Genomic DNA, 21877 nt, shown 5'->3' with positions numbered 1-21877 from the left:
GTTGTCAATTATTGGCTAGTTCATCCTAAGGAATCCAAAGGAGGGGGTCACCTCTCCAGGGGGTATGCTCGGCTCTTCCCGCCAAGATTCCTTAGTCTTTAGTTCATAATTCCCTATCATTCATAACTTGTGTATGCACCCTGCGATTCCCTCGCAGAGTGAACCAAACAGTAGGATATGTAAAAAGGTTTATTATGATACCACTCATGATATGATTCCTTCAACCTGTTCCGTGTATTTCACTAATATGCATGTAACTCTAATAATAACATATAAATACTACTATATTTCGACATAACTATGTGTTGCAACTACCATTAAATGTGTACTATTTTATAAGTATGCGTGTTTGTGCGAATGTATGGTAAAAGACCAATTACTGTTGCTGCCACGTGTAGTGGATGCGTACGCCCTTTCATGCCGTAGCGTGCCCATGTACGTCGTAGCGTACCGTACACATCTTTTCAGACAAAGACAACCAAGTTTGCTCGATTTCAATTGAAATGACTTTATCCAATTTGCTGACTTCGACAGTGGGAATGTACAGAATGAGCGTCACATAAAACTTTACGGCCAAATGTTGCATCTTTTGAAGCAAAGACGTGAAAACTATAAAACCTGGTGAACGTATGAACAGAAGACCTAGTAGCTGCCCTACACAACTTCTCAGCCGAGGTCCCATGTTGCGCGGCCCCAGAGGCGCTAACTGACCGAACGGGATAAGGTGTCAGACCTTCAGGAACCAGAGAGCCGCCAGAAATGTATGCCTGCCGTATAGTAGCGGTGATCCATCTAGCTACTGTCTGCTTTGTGGCTGGCCAGCTACGCTTGCGATCATACAGGACTAGAAGTCTATCAGTTTTCCAAACTGAAGCTGTAGGGTCCACATGAATCCTCAAAGCTCTGACTACATCTAAAGAGATCGAGTCCTGACCAGGCACCAGCGAATCCTGAGGAAGAACTGGCAGACCAATATCCTGATTTATGTGAAACCTCGAGACCACCTTTGGTTGAAACGAAGGCTTAGTTCTAAGCATCGCACAATCGTCAGGGTAAATCAGAAGAGGAGCCTGACATGACAGGGCTGCCAAATCCGAAACCCATCTGGCCCAAGCAATGGGCAGTAAAAAAAGGTCACTTTCCACGAGAGAAGTTTTAAAGAAACAGACTCCAAAGGTTCAAAGGGTGACTTTTGAAGCACCGAAAGGATCAAAGTTTAGGTCCCAAGGAACCACTGGCGGAACAAAAGGTGGTTGTACATGAAGAACACCCTGTAGAAACATTTGCACCTCCGGTAACAGAGCAATATGTTTCTGAAAATACACCGACAATGCTGCTAACTGGACCTTAAGGGACGACAACCTCAATCCCTTGTCCAGACCATCTTGCAGAAAAGCCAACACCCTGGCTAAACAAAAATAATTAGTAGGCACTTTGATATTCTCACATCGACATATATATGCTTTCCAAATGCGGTGATAAATGGTGAATGACGACAGTTTTCTCGCCTGGATCATGGTTTTAACCACTCTCTCCAAAAACCCTTTCTTTCTGAGAATCAAGGATTCAACCTCCAAGCCATCAAAGCCAATTGATCTAGGTCCTGATGAAAGAATGGACCTTGACTAAGAAGATCCTTCCTGAGAGGCAGACACCAAGGGCGATCCATCGACATGTCTAGAATATCCGAGTACCACGCTCTTCATGGCCAATCTGGTGACAGTAGAATCATTGAAACCCTTTTGCTCACTTTCTGCTAGATCCGCGGCAGCATCAGAAGTGGAGGGTAAAGGTACACCAACTTGAAGTTCCAGTGTACCGTCATAGCGTCCACTAAGAACGCCTGAGGGTCTCTTGACCTGGCACAATACATTTCTACCTTGCGATTGTGCCGAAAGGTCATCATTTCTATTTCTGACTGACCCCACCGGAGGACTATTTGAGATAACACCTCCAGATGGAGCGACCATTCACCTGGGTGAAGGGCATGCCGACTTAAGTAGTCGGCCTCCCAGTTGTCCACCCCCCGAATTGCACACCGTTAAAATTGCAGGAACCTGTTATTCCACCCATTTCATGATCTTTGACACTTCCATCATGGTAAGAGGACTCCTTGTTCCTCCTTGATGATTTATGTAAGCTATCGCCATAGCATACAGACTGTATTTGGATCGGCCGATGTGCCAGGAAGGACTGTGCCTGAACTAGAGCATTGAATAATGCCCGTAGTACCAGAACATTTATGGGCAACTGTGCTTCCTCAGAGACCCTTGCAATCTTAGGTGAAGAGTAACTGCACCCCACCCCAACAAGCTGGCATTCATCGTTACCACGGTCCAGTCCCACACCGAGAAAGGACGCCCCTGTGTTAGGATGTCCCCCCTCAGCCACCAGAAAAGAGAGGTGTGTTGTCTGTGACAACCGTAAGACCTGCCTTTCTAAGCGGGGATCAGACCTTCACCACTTTGCCAGAATCTCCTGCTGGAACTTGCGTGAATGTAAACGAGCAAACTGCAGAGCCTCAATCGAGGAAACAAAGTGACCCAGTAGTTTCATACACTGAAGTACTGAGACGCTACTTAGAGATAAAAGATCTTTCACCTGACACCGGATCTTCTGCACTTTGAAGGGAGAAAAACCATCTGACAATTTTTGTCGAACAACAATCCCAGGAATACAATATGTTGGGTTGATCACCCATCCGTGTTCCTGCAGAATGTCCCTGGTTAGCTGCTGATGTGACTGAACCCGAGGTACCGACTCTGCCTTGATCAGCAGGTCGTCTAGGTAAGGTAATATAGTCACCCCCTGTAAACGCAGCTGAGCTGCCATTATAGCCATCACCTTTGTGAACACTCGTGGTGCGGTGGCCAAGCCGAAAGGGAGAGCCCTGAACTTAAAATGCTCCAGACCCACTGCAAACCGCAAGAGACTTTGATGACCTGTTCATATCGGAATGTGTAGGTAACAATCCTTGATATCCAAAAAGATGCTAAGTACTCGCCTTTCTTTATGGAATTTATCACAGATCTGATGGACTCTATTTGAAAGCTGGGTCCCCGTAAACAGGTGTTGAGGTCCTTCAGAATTGGTCTGGTTCCGGTTTTTGCACCAGAAAAAGGTGAGTAAAAGCCTTCACCTCTCTGCCCCAACCGAACTGGAACCATCACCCTGGCATCCCAAAGTGACTGTACTGCCCCCTGCAAAGTCTGTCTTTTTCTGACTCCCTGGGAAAAGGTGTAGGCATGAAACGCCGTGGAGGTGCCCCCACTAGCTCCAAGATGTATCCCCTGGACACTATACCTTTCATCCAGGCGCCTGTGATCGACCTGAGCCACCGCTCCTGAAAGAGTAGTAGGCGTGCTTCCTTGTTTGTCTTCTGGCTTAGGGGCAGGGCGACGTTCTGTGCAGGCCTGTCTGCCTCTTTGCCCCCTCCCCTTGTAACCGGGTCCTGGCTTCTGGAAGAACCACCCCTAGAGCGACCGAAAACGACTCCCTTTTGCTTTTGGTGCAGCTACCAGAAGAAGAGCACTCTTCCCCACCCCCCCTGTGGCCAGAACGATGAATTTGTCCAAAGGAGAACCAAAGCCACTCTGTCATTTGGGACAGATAACATAGCTCTCTTGGAATCAACATCCGACTCCCAAGATCTTAACAACGTATGCCTAGCTGCCACTAGTAAGAAAGAGATTTTTGACAACCCCTGACCCGTATCCCCTAAAAACTCAGCAGCATCTTTAATATGCTCTGCTAGAGAAGCCAACTCAGTTCTAGCCACGCCGGACTGAATTCCTGCATGAAGGGTAGTGGCCCATTTTTCAACAGCTTTAACAACCCAAGCCACTGCCATCAGCCCAGACAATTAATAAATCGATTTCAAAATAGTTTCACACTTTTTGTCAGTACTGTTTTTAAGTGACAATGCATTTGGCAACGGAAAAACAGTAGACTTCGCCAAGTGTGCGATGGGAGCATCAATACTGGGATGAGTCTTCCATGATCCTACCTCCAAATCTGGAAAGGGGTAGAGAGGTTTTTATTGTCTGGGAATATGAAATTTATTATCAGTCCTCGTCTCAAAATTTCCAACAGTTGTGCACAAGGAGGTAAGAAAACCATTCTTTTTGTTGCCGTTTTAAACATGGAGGTCTGTGATACAGATTGTTGCCCATCCGATATGTTAAGAACCTGTCGCAATGCCAGGATAAGGTCCTCAATGCCCTGTCTATTGGACATCCTCCTCACCTGTGGGCAAGTCGTCAGTCAGAATCCTCTATAACAGGCCTGTCCAACCTGCGGCCCTCCAGGTGTTGTGAAACTACAAGCCCCAGCATGCTTTGCCAGTAGACTACCAGTTGATAGCTGGAAGGGCATGCTGGGACTTGTAGTTTCACAACACCTGGAGGGCCGCAGGTTGGACAGGCCTGCTCTAGAACATCACCAATTTGGATGGATCAGTGTCCAAATATATTAACTCCTGGGCAATAGGCAGACAAGCTTTTAAGCCATACACCTGTTGTACTCGAATGGAACAATTTTTAAAAAGATCAGCACCTACCGTCCTCAGGCGTGGATCGTCTCTCCTTAATTCGGCAATAGACCGTGCCAGCACCTTGGCCTAGGCTGGATCCACCATGTCCGCAGCACCCGTAGATGATCGCCCGCCCAGGTCTTTGGCCTCGCATACTGTGCACAGGCCCCCCTGGTCTGACTGTCAATCAATTTAGACTCACACCTAGTACAGGTGTAGTACATTACAGAGACAGCCTTGGATTTGGCCCCAGTCCCTCTTTCTGACACACTGTAGAACTATCTTATAACAAAGAACTGTACAGTATATGGCAAACTGTAACACTATTGAAATACACAATAATACAGTGCTTCAGCTAAGACTAGAACCAGAAGTGATCTGTAATGTACTCCCACAGTATGTACAGCAGGTAGAAAACACAAACACTGAAAAAGATACAAGAAACAGCAAAGTCACTCTATATCTACTGGTGCTCAATCCCCAGGAATGTGTCTCTCTAAATGTGTCCTGCATGCAGGGTGAGAAATGGCTGATAAGCTTGCCAGAGCCCTGGAAAAAACAGGCGGGTTAATTATTACATTATTACCTAACCGCGCCCACTTAACTCTCTGCTGGCCTGCCCAAAATCAGCAAACAACATACATTTGCAATTGCAGAAAAAAAAACACACATCAGACCCTGGTGGGGACTGTGCTCCAGTGACAGAGCCCCGCAGCATAATATGCCCACTAGCTGTTTGCACTGCAACTTCTCCTCCAAATGCCGGCAGACAGGCTGGGCAACTGGACCGCAAGCAGCTCCGCCTCCACAGCAGTCACAAGTGACCGGAGAATGCTGCCACCGCTCCTGGGGTGGCTCGCATCGCCTCCCTGGAAGCAGCTGGGTCCTAGACACTACCAGAGTGCCAGGTGACCCTTTTCTGGGAGCCCTACATAAAATCAGTGCCTAAGGCGCTGTCCCTGAAGTAGCCGCGGTGGTCACCTGGTGATCGTCGCGGAGAAATCCTAGCTATCTATGAAAAAACAAAAAAAAAAAACCTCTAAGACTAGGCTAAAAGTGCCCTACTCCGTAGGCACTAAGAAAAAAACTGAGATTTTCCTGTGGAGGGGGCATAGAGAGGAGGGGAGCAGGCTAGACAGGCTAGATAGTGCCCTCTATACCCCAAAGTGAGCAGAGTCCCCCAACTTGTCTGAAAGAGAAATATCAATTATGCTGTGGTTTAAAATGAAAATATAACAAAGAAAGCTAGTATGCTGTCCTAGTACATATAGTAGAAGAAAACGACTAGTAAAAGATGAATCTTCTTTATAGTTATGTGCCTCCAACTCATCAAAATCAGGAACAGTTACAGAAACACACAAAATTATGGTGTGCCTAAGTAACAGTCCAAATTCATGTGCTTGTAGAAAAGTTGAAAAATGATCAAACAAGCTCTATGAAAATATGAGGAAAGTTATCAAGTGGGCATGCATTAAGCTTTGCAGATGGATTATCTATGGCGGCTGACCAACGATGCCTCTGATTCTTTGAGCATTAGTGTACATGCATGAACTTAATTGAGCTATATGTACTCTAGGGGGTAAATGTATAAAGCTGTGATTTTTTTCAGCAACTTAAAAACACTGCAAATCGCCAGAGATAACCATTGATTTTATGTGCAAAATCACTATATGTATTAACCAGCGATTTTGACTTTCCAAAATCCAATCTCTGGCGATTTGTGTTGATTTAAAACACCCATGTCTCCCATGTTGTAGTCAAATTCGTCAGAGATTAAACCAAAACTCACCCGAGTTTCAACAGAACTCGCCTGAGAATGAACAGAAATAAAAGCATGTTGTTTGAGCTAACTGGTCAATGTTAATATAATAGGAGGCACAATGGAAGCTTAAATAAAGCAAGTTTTTTGTTGTAGAGGGGCAAAAATGATTATTAATTTTCTTACGGGGGGACAAAATAGTTTATGAATAATTTAGTGGGCCAAATTTAATTAATGATTATATATAATGGATTTTTTTTTTCATTTTATATTACAGTGGCTTAATATTTCATCACCAGTGGGGTAATATTTATATTTTTATGAAGTGGCAACACTTAATATTTCCTGATGTGGACACCATTGAAACTACATACTTGTGGCACTACAAGTGTCAGCATGCACATGAGCACTTGTAGTGTCACACGTATGTAGTTTTAATGGTGTGCCCATCAGGAAATATTAACATCATGATTGTCCCACTGGTAATTAGATAGTAAGCAAATTTAGTTAAATAAAAAAACCACAATACATATATTCATTACAGAAATTAGCACCCATCGTGTGTGGGTGTTGATTTTGCTCTTGGTAAGGGACATATTTCAAAGATAGGCATATGTCAAAATAAGTGGAAGGGTTGCTTAATGTGCATCCAATGCCCCTTACTATATTATAATGTAATTACACCTGAATGCCCCTTATATGACTCTTGTAGTGCAAGAGGCTGCAGGTGTTAGATACACGCATTTCAAAATAATGCTGCAATTTGGGCATAGGGGCACTGCAACACATTTTACAAAATGTACAGAATTACAATATTCTAAAGCACTTACATCCAACTCAAAATTAAACAAATGTAAATAGATAGATGCATACAGATGTTGTACAGAAACCTAAACACCAATACCTTTTTTTGTCAGATGATGATAATGCCGACGGCCAAGAATAGCCACGGGGACTTTACTCACCAGTAGCTACAATAGTTATTGTGCTACCTTAAGTATCAACTGTTCCCCACACCTCTTTTTTTATTGTAAAAATTTGGCCAGGCCCATCTTTATCTTCTGTTCCATTTCATCGCAATTAATTTTTGTGCGTCATGATCCCCTCAATGTACATTAATATGTAATATGTTGGTGCTTTATAACTAACAGATAATAATAATGTAGCACATGCTGTAGACTGATTGAAAAACATTATAGAAATGTGCACAACTAATTTATCCGTAAAATAATGTGTCCCCTGTAAGCTAATTTATAAACATTTTTGCCCATCTAAAAATAAGTCAAGCTTTACTTAAACCTGCATTGTGGCTCCTGTTATAGTAACGTTGTCCTGCAGTGTAACAGTGATATGTTTGCTAATCTCGCCTATAGAAAGCAGCATGTTATATCTGGCGGTTTTTACTTCAAACTTCAAGAATGGCGATTTTGAAAGCAGCACTTTTCTGGCAATTTTACATCAAATCGCCGTTTAATACATCTGCGAGTTTAAACTCGCTGAAAATGCAAAATCGCAGCTTGAAATATTTATCTACAAGTCTGTTTTATCCATCTATATCAATTAAGGACAATCCAGTACCTTATCAATTACTTATATCAACCTTTTTTTCTTATTGGAAAATACAAGTACAGTTTTATAAAGCAGATATTGTTGAGACTTTATCAGAAGCAGAAACATCTGTTGGTTCTGATCTATTTGAGCTTCTGAACTAATCATGGAATATAATCTTATGCATATTATACCACGATTATGATGAAGAGGTTATTGTAAGATGCTGCTATAGCTAAATCTATATATTTTTACCCATAGAATATATTTGCTTTGTACATTAATGTTTATGCATGATGCTATCATTCTGTGAAGTATAATGTTTATGGCTTTATAGCTACAATGTTATGAATACAATTAATTCATCACCTATTGATATCCTAAAATCATAATCAGCAGGTGGCTTTCTCACATTACCTATAACACAAAACAAAAATGCAGATCCACGAGTACAGATAAATTCCAGCATTCGATATTGAAAGACACATTAAATTTATTAGCATCAGAGGGGTTTATCTGTTCTTGACAAACACTGTATTGATCACATACCTTCTGGAGTTCATATAAACATTTTATTAAAAGAAAACAAAAGTTGCAATTACATTACTTGTCACATTGTGTTTTTGTCTCTACATACAGACAATGCTACAGTGTACAGATTCAGAAACAGTGTATAACAATGGACTGCACATAGCGTAACATCTAAAAAATAATGCATTATACAAAGCTCTATGTTAGTTTATTATACCCAGGAGTCTAGTCGTTTCAGTTTAAGCTGTTCAAAAAATACTTGTTGCCCAACCTAAAATTTAGCATGCTCAGCATACCCTCACACTATGCAGAAGTTGCATTCCATCTGATACAACTACACAATATGAATACTGCATATGAGTTCTGTGGTGTTGTGCTTGGGACCTTCAAGGGGGCTCCATAAATAAAACAAAGTCAATAGTTTCCCTTTAATAAAAGTTATATTTTTAACCGGGTCACCAACCTCACCATACTACAAACTATTATTCCTGTGTTGTTTCGCATGGCAAATTAAGGCCAACCAAATCTCTCTCAACTAAACTGGGGTTTAGGATAAACCAAACAAAAAGAGCCCTCAAACAATTATACACTTTTTAAAATGATAGAAAAGGAGAGGTTTTGTGCAATAAAACAAATATAAAAAAATAAGGCATACAAACTCACAATCCCACATAAATTATACCAAGAAACATAAAAAACCTGTTAGAGGTAAACACACAAAATGTAAAAGGATAAAAAAAAAATGTTAAGAGGAAGATGATAATATCGGTAACATCAGTCCATCAATATACAGGCATCATTTAGTGATTTATGGAATGTATTGATAGGATTTAAAGCCTCAAAAATATGACAGGCGAAGTCTGCATATGTTCAGCGCACCCAAAAATCCCTCAAGCCATTCTATTACAAAGTAGTGTTTTATAGTATGCTGGGGGTGCAGCTTATTGTAAAGGTTTCATAAAGGTCAGACTCCAATCCTTCTGCTGCCGGGTAACCTGCAATGATCTCCATTAATAGCATCCCAAGCATCTGTCTGTGCATAGAGAACGAGCTCATGTGCTATAGTAACTCCAAGGACTGAATTAAACAAATAACTCAGCCTTCTCTAAACTCTTACATACAACCTGCATGAACACAACATCGAACAAATTATTTATGAGATTCTGGCACAAGCCATTGATAAATAAGTCTTTTAATGCGTTGGTTATGAACCTTTTGTAGCTATTCAAACATGTTTAACAATCTCCTATTCCAGATTACCTGACCTAACCATATTTGTGATATCTGCTAACAGATAACTGAAAGAGACTAAAAAGTGTTATTTAATAATAAATTTAATAAAGGGCGCCATTTGCTAACTGTAAACACAGTAGTTCGTGTGGTAAAACTGAGAACTAGCACTAACCACCCTCTCATAAACAAAGTCTACATGCTTTGCAGCAGAGCTTAAGGACGTTATTAATAAAATCCTCATTTACTTGGTAAGTAATAATATAAGTATTTGAATCCCAACCTACCACTATTATCACTGTGTGCAGCTGTGAACAAGCAAATAAAATGTGACATATTTAGAACCCTTGTCATGTACCAAGTATGTTTATTAATGTTGTATTAATGTAGTCAGCATGCTGCACTTGTCTAGGAACTGTGGTACTATTCAGGGAAACTCATTAACACATCTGCTGAAAATCTGACAGATTAAAATGGAGCAAATTCCTTGTTTGACTGTAAAAATTTTCCTCCCCCCCAAACTCAGTCAGGCTAGAACACCAACATGCAGTGTAAGCAAAGTAATGCCTGCATTTCCATCACAGACACAACATATAGCCAATGCTAGCTATCATAATAATTGACCATGCTTTTTAGCTTAGCTCAGTCCATATTTACACTTTACCTTAGGCATATAAGCGGGAAGACATTCTCTACAACCCACCCGTTCCCCCATAAAAAAAGGCAACAAATACAGGTAAAATAATTTCTCAGTGTTAAAAACAAAAGTATATATATATATATAACAAGCATATTTAAGAAATATTTTCATGTATGCTGTGAAACAAAAAAAAAAAAAAACTGATGAATTTGGCACCAATATATTTTAACACTAAACTCAATTTTCTAGCAGAGTTCCCATTATGAATTCACTACAGTTACACAAAATAATGTAATTAGTCACACGAGAGATGTTTGCTGGTCTGGAGCACAACCTTTACTGGCTGTTCTCTACTTTCTTTCCTGTCCAGTCTCTTGCTCCCATAGCTTTCTGGTTTGTGGGTTTATAAAGATCTCTAACATACATAAATATTATCGACAAACAAACACATTGAACAACATATTCCATAGATTTCCCTTGAACATCTGGTCTTGCTGGTGACCATTAAAAACAATGTATTTCACTTTGGTGGTCTTCACTTGAATATGTCAAACTCCCTCTAGATTATTTTCATGTGATTAGTGTTTTCATGGTGAATGATCTGTAACCTCCATCCTAATTTCTCACCTGTGACAAACACCTGTCATGTCATCAACCCACTTATTTAGCTAAAAACACACATTGATTTATGTCGCCAAAACCCCCCCAAAATGTAACGCCAACATGATTAACAGTCATTTTGGCATAAGTCTTCAATCTCTGTTGAATGACCATTTCATTTCTCTCATAAATGGAAGGTGAAATATTATTACTTTCAGATACCGAAAATAGAGTAACGGGGGCTGTAAAAATGATTTAGAATTTCCCTCAGCAACAACATTTTAGGAAACAGAAATGAACACAGTGTACACCTATCCCAGTTTAAGGGAGATAGAGCACGAACCGAAATATTTATTTCCAGACGTTAAATATATCCCATTATAAGTGACCTGCAGGTTTAAATTCCTGACATTTAGTAGCGCACAGGCGCAGATAGGCTGTGTTTCCCAGGTGTTCGTCTAGCAGTGGCCTTTGTGCAGAAAGAGGCCGCGCACTGATCAGTCCTATTCATCATACGCATTCCTCTGCAGACATCAAGAGTGGATTGATGTATTCAAAACCCTCAAATTCAGACTGGTCAATCTTCCTCATCACATCCCTGTTAGAGCGAGAATGGATATCAGTAACGAGCTGTAACATGCACTGCAATCACACTACGCGGGGGGCCTGTTATCCAGATCAAATGTGAAGGAGATGCAAAGCTTTTATTACTGGTGTAAAGGGTATTCCTGGACTCTAGTTAAACCATCACATTATGTATATTTATAGGGGGGGGGGGGTATTTCTATCACACGCACTCCAGGTGTGGAAGTTAATATCTCATTTGAATAAAACAACCTGGTACCATTAATGGAATGTAGATTTACATAGAACATACCGCAACAAAGTAAATCATCATCATAAAGCACATTGTTCACATATTTATATTCTGACCTTGCTAGTCGGACTCCTAGGTTGATGTATCTTATAAAGCTAGCATTTCATATCAGCAGTTTTCTAGCTGCTATTCTGACTTGCAATAAAGTGTTCTCCTTGTAAACGCCCACCTTCTCCAAAGGAGATATTATATTACTGAACAGCCGAGTTCACGGCAAGAATAGGGTTTTGTTACTTTACCCGGTATATGTATGAAGCACTGCTTGAATGGTTGAATGTAATGCAGAAGTTCCACCAGAATTTTTTTTTTTACCTCTTAAAATGTAATTCCCCTGTAAAGCATTACATTCATGTTTTCTGACCAATCTCTGGCTAAGCTATTTTGCATAAATCAATGCATCACTGTATAAAGTTCTGAGCCTTGCCTGCCCTGCACATATAGGTACTGATAAGTGTGCCTTTATCAATTATTATACAAGATCCCTCCTTACAATCAATAAAGCCATGTCTCGTCCATGCTTCATGTATGTTATTACCTAGCAAATATTCTATGTCTTCATGATTAGGTCTGCTACTGGATGCCTGCCTATGGCTATTCTATTGCATCTCAGCTGGGCAAGCAATGAGGCATTTAAGGTTAATTTTATCGTTACGCTAGTTATATGAAACATAATAGTAATCACTATATTCCAGGTACAATTAGGCAAGTCAACATACTCATCATCAGGCGTGAGCTGGACAGGCTCATTTGTAAACTGCACATCAAAATTATCCAAACCAAATTCTCCACATATGTTAGGCTTAAAGGGGGGGACCACTTGCTTCTGCTCCATCTAAAATAAAGAGAGCATCAAATATACCATTAGCAAGCAAGTCCAATGATCGATCCCACAGCATCTTGTTAGCATAACAAGCAAAGAAGTTGAAAGACGTTAGCAGGAGGAATGTTCAGTGTTCATTTAACTGTGCCAAGTTGTCAAATTGGAGAGACCATAATGGTACATTAAAATAAAATGCAGAAAATAATTCAGAATGGACTAAATGGTGGATAGAATGTCTTTGCATTACAAATTGTGTTACACTATAAAATATATTCTAATGTTAATCAGAATCTGTAGTTATTTTACCAAAAATATGTCAATTTATTTTCATAAATCCTTCCAAATTAGGATGTTATCAAACAATAGGGCTTATTTAATAAGAGACCACATCTAAAACCTTTGTTGCCACCCATAACACCAGTGTCAGACAGTAACTTTTATTAGTCTGACTTTACTAAAAAGCTTGTATCTGGTTGCTATGGGTTACTGTACATTATTTTTCTTCATTTTTTTTTTCTTTGTTTTTTGAATGTGTCTTAAGGAAAACTTCACTGTAGGACCTGCAACCTTTTAGCCCAAAACACTCATCACACATTAGAAGAACCATAATGCTCTATTCCCACAGTATAATGGTAAACTCACCTCACATAACAGCTGGGGGAAGCTGGGAAATAAACATGGGGTATTGGATACTTGTTAATGAAGCTGATTAGTATTACTATTGGTTCCACAAGTGGTAGGAAGAGACAGTCATTTGGGAAAGTCTATTGAATGAATTTCCCCTTTAATGGCACTCTAACCTTATAATGCATATGCCACAAATAGCTTTATGTTATAACCAAACTCAGTCTGTCTTGCTTCGTCTGCTACTGATCTGGCAATGCATGACACTAGATACCCCCAAATCTCTTATTGTGGTGCACTACAGCATGGTAAACAGATATATGTGTTTGCTATGTCCTTATAAAAGATAGGGAAAGTCCTGCAACAGGTGTATTATTGAACATGCATTTAAGATCCCTAGACTCTACATATTCTTGCTTTTTTATTTTCAGTGTTGAATTTGGAGGACATGAGACCACTTAATGGGCAATGGCATAAATGCATGACAGACTGCCTGAAGGTGGACCATTAGAAGATACATTGTGCCACAATAATGACGCGCATAAATTTGACTCCCAAAAAGTGTAATGTACTTACAAGGTCCCAATCAACATTACGGAAGAACTGATGACCCTGGATATCGGCAAATCCTGTTTGGGGATGGCAACCGAGACGATCCTTTGGTTCCTGAATGGTAAAACAAAAAGAAAGTTAACCTGAAATATAGATGATATAGGTTAAATAAATTCATCATAACGGAAACTACACTGATATGTTAAGACTCACAAATGGGATGTATATATTTACTGAACTTTGACCTCAAGATATGATATAAACAATAAACAAAATTTGATTTAAAAAAAAATAAAAAAAAAATGCTTTCATCTCTCTAACACACTGGCCATATATTCATTGACTTTGGAAAAAAGTTGAAAAAATCCAAACAAAATCACAAATTCGACATGAACATTTTCTAGATATCCATAAATCAGCTTAAGCTTAACAGAATGTGGGTCATGCAGCATTGATCTTAGAGAACATAATTAATGACATTTTGACAAAGGCCTAAAGCAAAAAGTTTATGAAAGACATCACAAACCACATCACATGCGGCTCTTTAGATAGAAAAAGGGCAAAAAGATCTCCATGATGATGATGGAATGATCAATAGTTACAACAACTATTTGGATGAGGGTCTCACTAATAAAGGGCCTTTGGTTGTTGTATTCAGTAAAGAAAACAGTTTGTGTGATATCTGTTTATTTAGATTATCTCTATCTAAAGAAGAGTAGGCCATATTTTAGACAATATTTTATTAAAAGAAATACTGGAATACAGAAAACTTTCAAAACTTATTAGACTCACCTTGTTGAGAAAGCTTTTTAACACACTTGCTGCTTTCACAGACAAAGACCTTGGGATGCGAATTTGTTTTTCCAGAATGACTAGGGATTAAAATAAGAAAAAACGAAAACAAAATTTAAAATAATTAAAAAACATAATATGCAGACATGTTTACAAATTAAGGTGTCATTATAAAGACTGCATAATATTAATTCCATAAAATAAAATGTCATTTTCTTTTTCATGAAGGTGAGACTTAGGTGCAGTGAAATTCGTTTGGTCTTCAAATTAAAAAATAATTTAAGGCTTGTACCTTGGAATAGGAAATCCTCTGTGTTCTGGTCTGGATTGTCTGAACTCCCCACAATATCGAATGGTGACCGGCCAGCCATCATCTCAAACATCAGGACACCCAGTGCCCACCAGTCCACACTGAAACCTTCAATGCACAGAAAGGAAAAACAAAAAAAAGTCAGATATACTTATTTGCCATGTAACAATCTATGCAAGATACAAATGTATTATTTAAATGTGTACTATAGTATAAGCAACTGGTGACTCTCCAGACGTTGTGTAAGCATACAATCCAGCATGTCCTACAAGCCATAAACTTCCACAATATCTGGAAAGCCACAGTCAAAGGGAACGGTTTTGAAAACAATGACAATATACAGAGAAGATGGAAACAATGCATCAGGAAAGCAGAACATTGGAATAAATTTTCTGTAGTGTGTACCCAGCTTAACATTGGACCAATGAGATATCTTTAATGATTTTACCAACTACTGAAAGACCCTATCACCATGCCGACTCATTCCTACACACCTACACAATTTTACATGATTAACCTTCAGATTTGTGCTCTTCATCTGTCATAACCATTGGCTGAAAAGATCAGGACTCTGTAAACTCTATGGAGATCTATGTGCTTTGGTACGATATAACACGCTTGTAGGAGCATACACATTATTGCAATATCGGACCTAACTGCCGTTTATCGTGTGATTGGTCGCATAGTTGGGTGAAAAACCTGTAGTGGGAGCCTAGCTTTATCGCTCAACAAGACGTTATAAGACTGACAGAGAACAGTATAGTAAGCTGCACTTTCTCAACACTTATCACAGAAGTTTGGGGGGCAATTGGGAAAAGTGAAATCTGGCAGAGCTAGGGGTTGGAAGTAATGTGCAAGTGTTTTGAACAGACTTTCACATAGGAAATCTAGAATATACAACACAGTGGGGTTGCGTTAGCATTATGTCTCTGCTCTGCATGTAGAAATCCCCCCAAAAACATTTGCACCACTTGCAGTGCAACATTGTTTACTAGACTGCAAATTTTGCACCCCTGCAAGTTTTGCACCTAACTATGAACTGTTCCCAGTGTGCAAAAGCATATGAGCATATATGTTGTCCATTAAGGCATGAATAAACTTCCAAGGTATGTGGAAGGATGGGTCCAAATACACTCCCTCCAATAGCTTGGTCCAGACAAAAAGTGATGTCACACAAATAGAAACCCCAGTGGTGGAAACACTGTACCTGCAATGTTCCCACATTCACAGATAATATCCCAATACACATAGCTCAGAGTGGCCAAATGGATGAAACCAAACACAAACTCCCCAATCACTGAATCTAAACCTCATTAGACTTTACTGAGAAGTTCTGGAATGTAGAGGCAGGAGAAAAATTAACTTTCAACCTCAAAATAACTGGATGGGTTCCTTCAAAAAGATTGAACATATTAAATTAGATAGCTTTCAAAGCTTGCAAGACTATATTTATGCTGGAGATGAAGGTTTGATGTTGCTTTGAAGGCAAAGTAGTCCTATCATTGTGTCTGCACCTGAAACTGTGCTTTGAGATATAGATCATTGGAAGTATACATTGTAGGTAATCCAGAAAAAAACTGTACACATGTAAATCAGTACAGTCATTGTTTATTTGTAACAAAGGAAATAAATCCCATGTCAATTACCTGGAACTTTTGCCTCTAGTGGATTAGGTTTGTGAAAAACACAAACAGCACAAAGATAGCACAAAAAAGAGCAAGTCACACCCATAGCTCAAATAAGACAAGTAGCTACAATCACACATTGTATTCCATACAGATATTTACGGTCATCCAGAGATATTGAGCGTGAACTGATTGATTATAAGCGATTACCATAATCTTCGCCTCTCAAGATTTCAGGAGCAATGTAATTTGGTGTGCCACAGAACGTGCTAGTGGTATCTCCCGGCCGTAATCCTTCCTTTAAAACAGCAAGAGGGATAGTCAGAAAAATCATCTAACATATAATCTGTCTATGTACTTCAGCCTAGTGGACGTGCTAATTTCAATTCAATCATAGAAGAGGAAGAAACAGGATTTTACTCACTAGACAAGTGCGCCAAGTTCTCTACAATTTTAGAACCATTGCAGCTGAAAAGTGACTGAAAACTCACTAGAGGACTAAGATACCCAAGCTTTGTAGAGAACCGGTTATATGCAAACATTTAAGGTCCCATATAACATTTAAGGTCCCATATAAATAGAACAGACTGCATTCAGGTTGCGATTAGTAATTGTTTTACACTAGGAAGAATCAAAAGAGCCAGCTGCTAGCTTTAGGAGCCATGGCTAGCACCAAGTATAAAGAGAGAAACAGAAAACGCAAGGAGAGATAAGGTGAAGGACAGGGAGGCAATATATATGGGGCAAGATAGTTATCAGGAAGAAAAAAGGCTGATAGCAATGGGATATGTGGAGGAAAGGTAGATGCAGCAAGAAAGAGCGAGGTGATAACAGGAGAACCACAGGGGAGATATGTCAGGGAGAAATACAGCATAAGCAGCAATGTGCAGCTGGAGGATAGAGGAAGAGCAGCTGGGGGTAGGGATGTAAACACAGAGCACTAAATAGATCAGATTTGCACAGTGAAATAACAGAATAAAAGGTGAGAGCCAACAATGCCTAAACTGGCAGCATGCAAACATGGGCACGGCCCAGCTGTTCAGTCTTAATGATTTTGGCTAAAACACTGATTACCTATGTTGCTGCAATAAAATAAAGCGTATTATAAGTTCTAACAGTACTTTCATGTTCTACTACATTGTCTTGTATCATGATGCACACAAACTTATGAAAATCATGAATGTAGACATGGTGTGTGTGTGTATAATAATAATATATATTATTCAGATGCAGTGACAGAACAAAATGCAGCTTAAATGGAACACTAAAGGATCATAGAACCATATGGTGATCACAAGGAGCATTTAAATGGCCTCTCGGGTCAATGCAGGGTGAATGCTGTCACAGTGTAGATAGGTAGAAAATATTGCAAGATACAATGCCAATAATCCAGGGTGACAGTCTATGACACTCCAGTGTTCACTATATTCTTGTGCCTCCAGCATCCTATTATCCATGTAAAAGTATTATTCCATTTTATTATGTATACACTTGAATAAGTTATAATATTATTGATCCAAGAGTAGATTTGATTGTTTTTCATCAGTCAGTAAATATTTTTCCCTTGCGTAACATAATTGATAAATGTTACACTCTAATACTGTTACTTTTCTTGCTGTCTACTTTTTGGATCATTATAAATTAGTTACATTGGTCAGACTAGTATGTGTATAGGGGGGAGGAGAGGGAGGGTGAGAGGCGGAGAGAGAGGGAGAGAGAGGGGGAGAGAGAGAGGGAGAGGGGGAGAGGGGGGGAGAGAGAGAGGGAGGGGGGGAGAGAGAGAGGGAGGGGGGGAGAGGGGGAGGGGGGAGAGGGGGAGAGGGGAGAGGGGAAGGGGGGGGGAGGGGGGAGAGGAGGTGAGGGGGTGAGGGGGTGAGGGGGGGAGAGGGGGTGAGGGGGTGAGGGGGTGAGGGGGGGAGGGGGGGGAGAGGTAGAGAGGGGGAGAGGTAGAGAGGGGGGGAGGTAGAGAGGGGGGGAGGTAGAGAGGGGGAGAGGTAGAGAGGGGGAGAGGTAGAGAGATAAGAGGTCTACATTTATGATTTTCATAAGTTTTTAGGTTTGTGTGCCGATACCAGACAATATAATAGAGCATGTAAACACTGTTAGGATCTAATGCTTATAGTATCATCATCAATTGATATAGCGCCACTAATTCTGCAGCGCTGTACAGAGAACTCACTCCCATCAGTCCCTGCCCCATTGGAGCTTACAGTCTAAATTCCCTAACACACATACAAAGGTCAATTTGATTGCAGCCAATTACCCTTCTAGTATGTTTTTGGAGTGTGGGAGGAAAACGAAGCACCCGGAGGAAACTAACGCAAACACGTGGAGAACATACAAACTCCACACAAGTATATATACTGTACAGAAACTCAAATGTACAACTACAATGTTTTCCTATTACATGTAAGGCTATCCCTGTTCATACAATAGATTGACTTTGACCGACATTGCTTTCCTCGGCATTGGGTACTTTCACGTTCTAATTCTTTGGGTACCCTGCAATAAACAGAACTGGGCACTCTTTGAAAGGACTTCTGTCTTATTTGAAAATAATGTAGGGCATCTAATTTCATAAAAAAAAAAAAAAAAAAAAAAAAAAAAAATCGCAAACCAAATGATTTTCCTAATAGCAATTTCTTATTTTCCATTCAATATTTGATGGGTGATGTAGTGGATTGTTTGCTTGGAATGATTATGGATAGCGAAGGAATCCGCTTCAGTGGACAAAAACCATAAACCATTTTCCTCACCTTGCACATGCCATAGTCAGTAAGTTTTATGTGCCCTTCAGAATCCAATAAGACATTGTCCAGCTTTAAATCCCTATAAATAATTCCTCGCTCGTGGAGGTAGTTTAATGCCAGACTGATTTCTGCAGAATAAAACCTAGAGAGAGAAATGCATAAGTCTATTACCCACAGGGAAATATGGCACAGGACATAACTGCTAAATAAATCCTCCAGTTATGATTGCTTTCTGATATGTAAATGTCTTTCTTACCTACAACAAAACACAACAACAACACTAACAATTCTGTAAAGAGTCACTGCTCACGTTTATCTGGAATGCAGGAATTTGTATCCTTTTATAATGGAGTTCGCTCAACACAATACGATGAAATCATATTTTAACATCTACTAATAAAGACAGACAGGGGGGCTCTGTTTCCCCTTTGGATCCGCTATACGTGCTATAGCTAAAATTTAAAAGTGAGGCTGCCTAGATACCTCATCTCCTGGTGTTACACCACAATGTAAGAATCACACCCAGAGGAGAGGTACAAATGAAAATAAATACATTTAGCCTCAATTACATTGGAAATATACATTTAATCCAAATAGCACCTTTTTATCTAAGTAGGTGCAACTCTCTGATAACGAACAATGCAACTGAAAAAAAAGACACTGGTTTAGGCATTTTTATTAATCACAGACATCATTTGAGGTAACGAGTTACTGGTCACTAGAAAGCTTTTTTCTAACATTTATACTAGTTTTTCATTTTTTTTATCCATCAAACTCTAAATTTGATACTGATAAATAAAGGAAGAAGTATAACGAATAAGTGAACCTTGCATGTTCCTCTGGAAGCTTCCTTTGACGTTGCATGTGAAACATCAGATCTCCACCATTTACATATTCAATAACGAAGAATAGTCTGAAACAAAGCAGAATGAAAGATTGACCACATCTATCAAAACCTTCTCAACCACAGTCACCACGTATTTTTGGATTTTTTATCTATGCAACTTTAAATGCTTAACTTTATTTAATTAAAATTTTCCGGTGATTCATCTCTAGAATTTAAATGTTCAGGAATCATCCCTATGTGAACACGCACCATACTTGCCTACCCTCCCAGAATGTCCCTGAGGCTCCTGAATCCCAGGCAGAGGTGGGGCTTAATGACATGAATTGCATCATTAAGCCCCGCCCCCACATCGCAGCAGTCGCAAGAGAGGGCAGGGCTATGGTGAATAAATGGCATTACCATGCCCCCACTCCTGCCCTAGCCAGCCGATATCCGGGATCTCACGGAGTAGAGAAAGCAAACAATGGCAAGTATGACACACACACATTGATTTCTTCACTATGTGGTGGCATGGAGTGATGGGACCTTTACAGGCAGCTTTCCAAAATGTACCCAACTGTTATTTGAACACAGAAGAGGCAGACAATTATGGTCCGGACCATTATAAATGAGAACGTAGTCTGTTGCTTTACTAGAAGCTGTGCCTCATGATTATTCATAAATAAAATGTCACTACTTCCTAATGATGTGGTGCCTTATGCCTCGTGCCTCAGTGATGTCTTTACTAATCCTTACATAGTACATTTTGTGACAATTGTGTCTAGTCAATTAACAGCGATTTTGTACATGAAACACAAACTAAACAAGAAGCTGCATCATAGGTCACAGTAATGTATTGAGAATATTCAACAATGAAATGGATAAATGATTCTATCCACACAACAGTTACTACTGTTAGAACAGCGATGCCGTTTAATATAAAAAAAAAATAATAAAAAAAAAAAATAATCTATTTTTGTTAATGATAGTAAAACCAATTGTAAATAACCTAGTGGCATGTTAAGAAGTGAGCAGTGAAGCCATTCTGCAGTGCAGACAACCCTCAATTATTAACAGAGGGCCAGCGGGTGGAGGTAGTCTGTGAATCTTAGCTAGATGCTAATCAGCTGAAAACAACATTGTTCAATGCCATATGAAAAGCCTGATATGTTGACTACCCGATCATAATAATCTATAGTCTACAAACTAAAGGGCCTTGGTGAGCACACACAGACACACACACACACACCTGGAAAATATTTTTTTTTCTGCAATATTATATTTATACCACATAGCAGCTACCACACTAAGCAGTTCATTTGTGCTCCTCCACTTGTAGTTGGGAAATATGTGATCACGGTGCAAATCAGCTTTAAGCCATATATCAACACAGCAGCCAGCAGACACAAGCAGTGGTCTATATTTATTCAGTATATCATCTGCAGTAGGAAAAGCCTCATGTCAATACAAAACATTAAGTATTACCTGCTCTCTGTTTGGAAGCAGGAGTGCAGTCCCACAAGGAAAGGGTGGTTTGAGGCTTGCTCAAACACATGCTTCTCTGTTTGAACCCAGTCAATGTCCTGTACACACAAACAAAAATAATATTAATGATCAGTGTGATGAAAATAAAATACGGCAGCTTATGCAAAAATATAATCCTAATATAAAACCCATACAATGTGAATTGGCGTCATCTGGCTCCCTAAAGGAATAGAACCATTATCTGATTTGACTCAGAGGACATTTGTTAATATAGGAAATCATCATTCATCAACATTTATTTATATAGAGCCAGCAAATTCCGTAGCGCTTTACAATTGGGAACAAACCTTAATAAAACAATACTGGGTAATACATAC

The 21877-nt window shown here is 39.7% G+C and overlaps 1 protein-coding gene across 1 annotated transcript in view; it reads right to left on the bottom strand.

The window, feature by feature from the left end:
• Positions 1 to 8313: 8313 nt before the first annotated feature.
• The window catches only part of PRKCI (protein kinase C iota), a 68567-nt gene continuing 55003 nt past the window's right edge, over positions 8314 to 21877 (bottom strand). The window contains exons 10-18 of the mRNA XM_075202108.1: positions 21501 to 21598; positions 20016 to 20102; positions 19196 to 19331; positions 16650 to 16737; positions 14797 to 14922; positions 14505 to 14584; positions 13737 to 13826; positions 12433 to 12548; positions 8314 to 11437 (exon numbers count right to left, since the gene is read on the bottom strand). Coding sequence (XP_075058209.1) covers positions 11350 to 11437; positions 12433 to 12548; positions 13737 to 13826; positions 14505 to 14584; positions 14797 to 14922; positions 16650 to 16737; positions 19196 to 19331; positions 20016 to 20102; positions 21501 to 21598 — 909 coding nt within the window. The 3' untranslated portion in view covers positions 8314 to 11349. The remainder of the gene's footprint in view (positions 11438 to 12432; positions 12549 to 13736; positions 13827 to 14504; positions 14585 to 14796; positions 14923 to 16649; positions 16738 to 19195; positions 19332 to 20015; positions 20103 to 21500; positions 21599 to 21877) is intronic.

The sequence above is a fragment of the Mixophyes fleayi genome, chromosome 3 (genome assembly GCF_038048845.1).
Source record: "Mixophyes fleayi isolate aMixFle1 chromosome 3, aMixFle1.hap1, whole genome shotgun sequence".
NCBI classification, from domain to species: Eukaryota; Metazoa; Chordata; class Amphibia; order Anura; family Limnodynastidae; genus Mixophyes; species Mixophyes fleayi.
The sequence above is the reverse complement of the archived record's forward strand: the minus strand, read 5'-3'. Positions and strand labels throughout refer to the sequence as shown.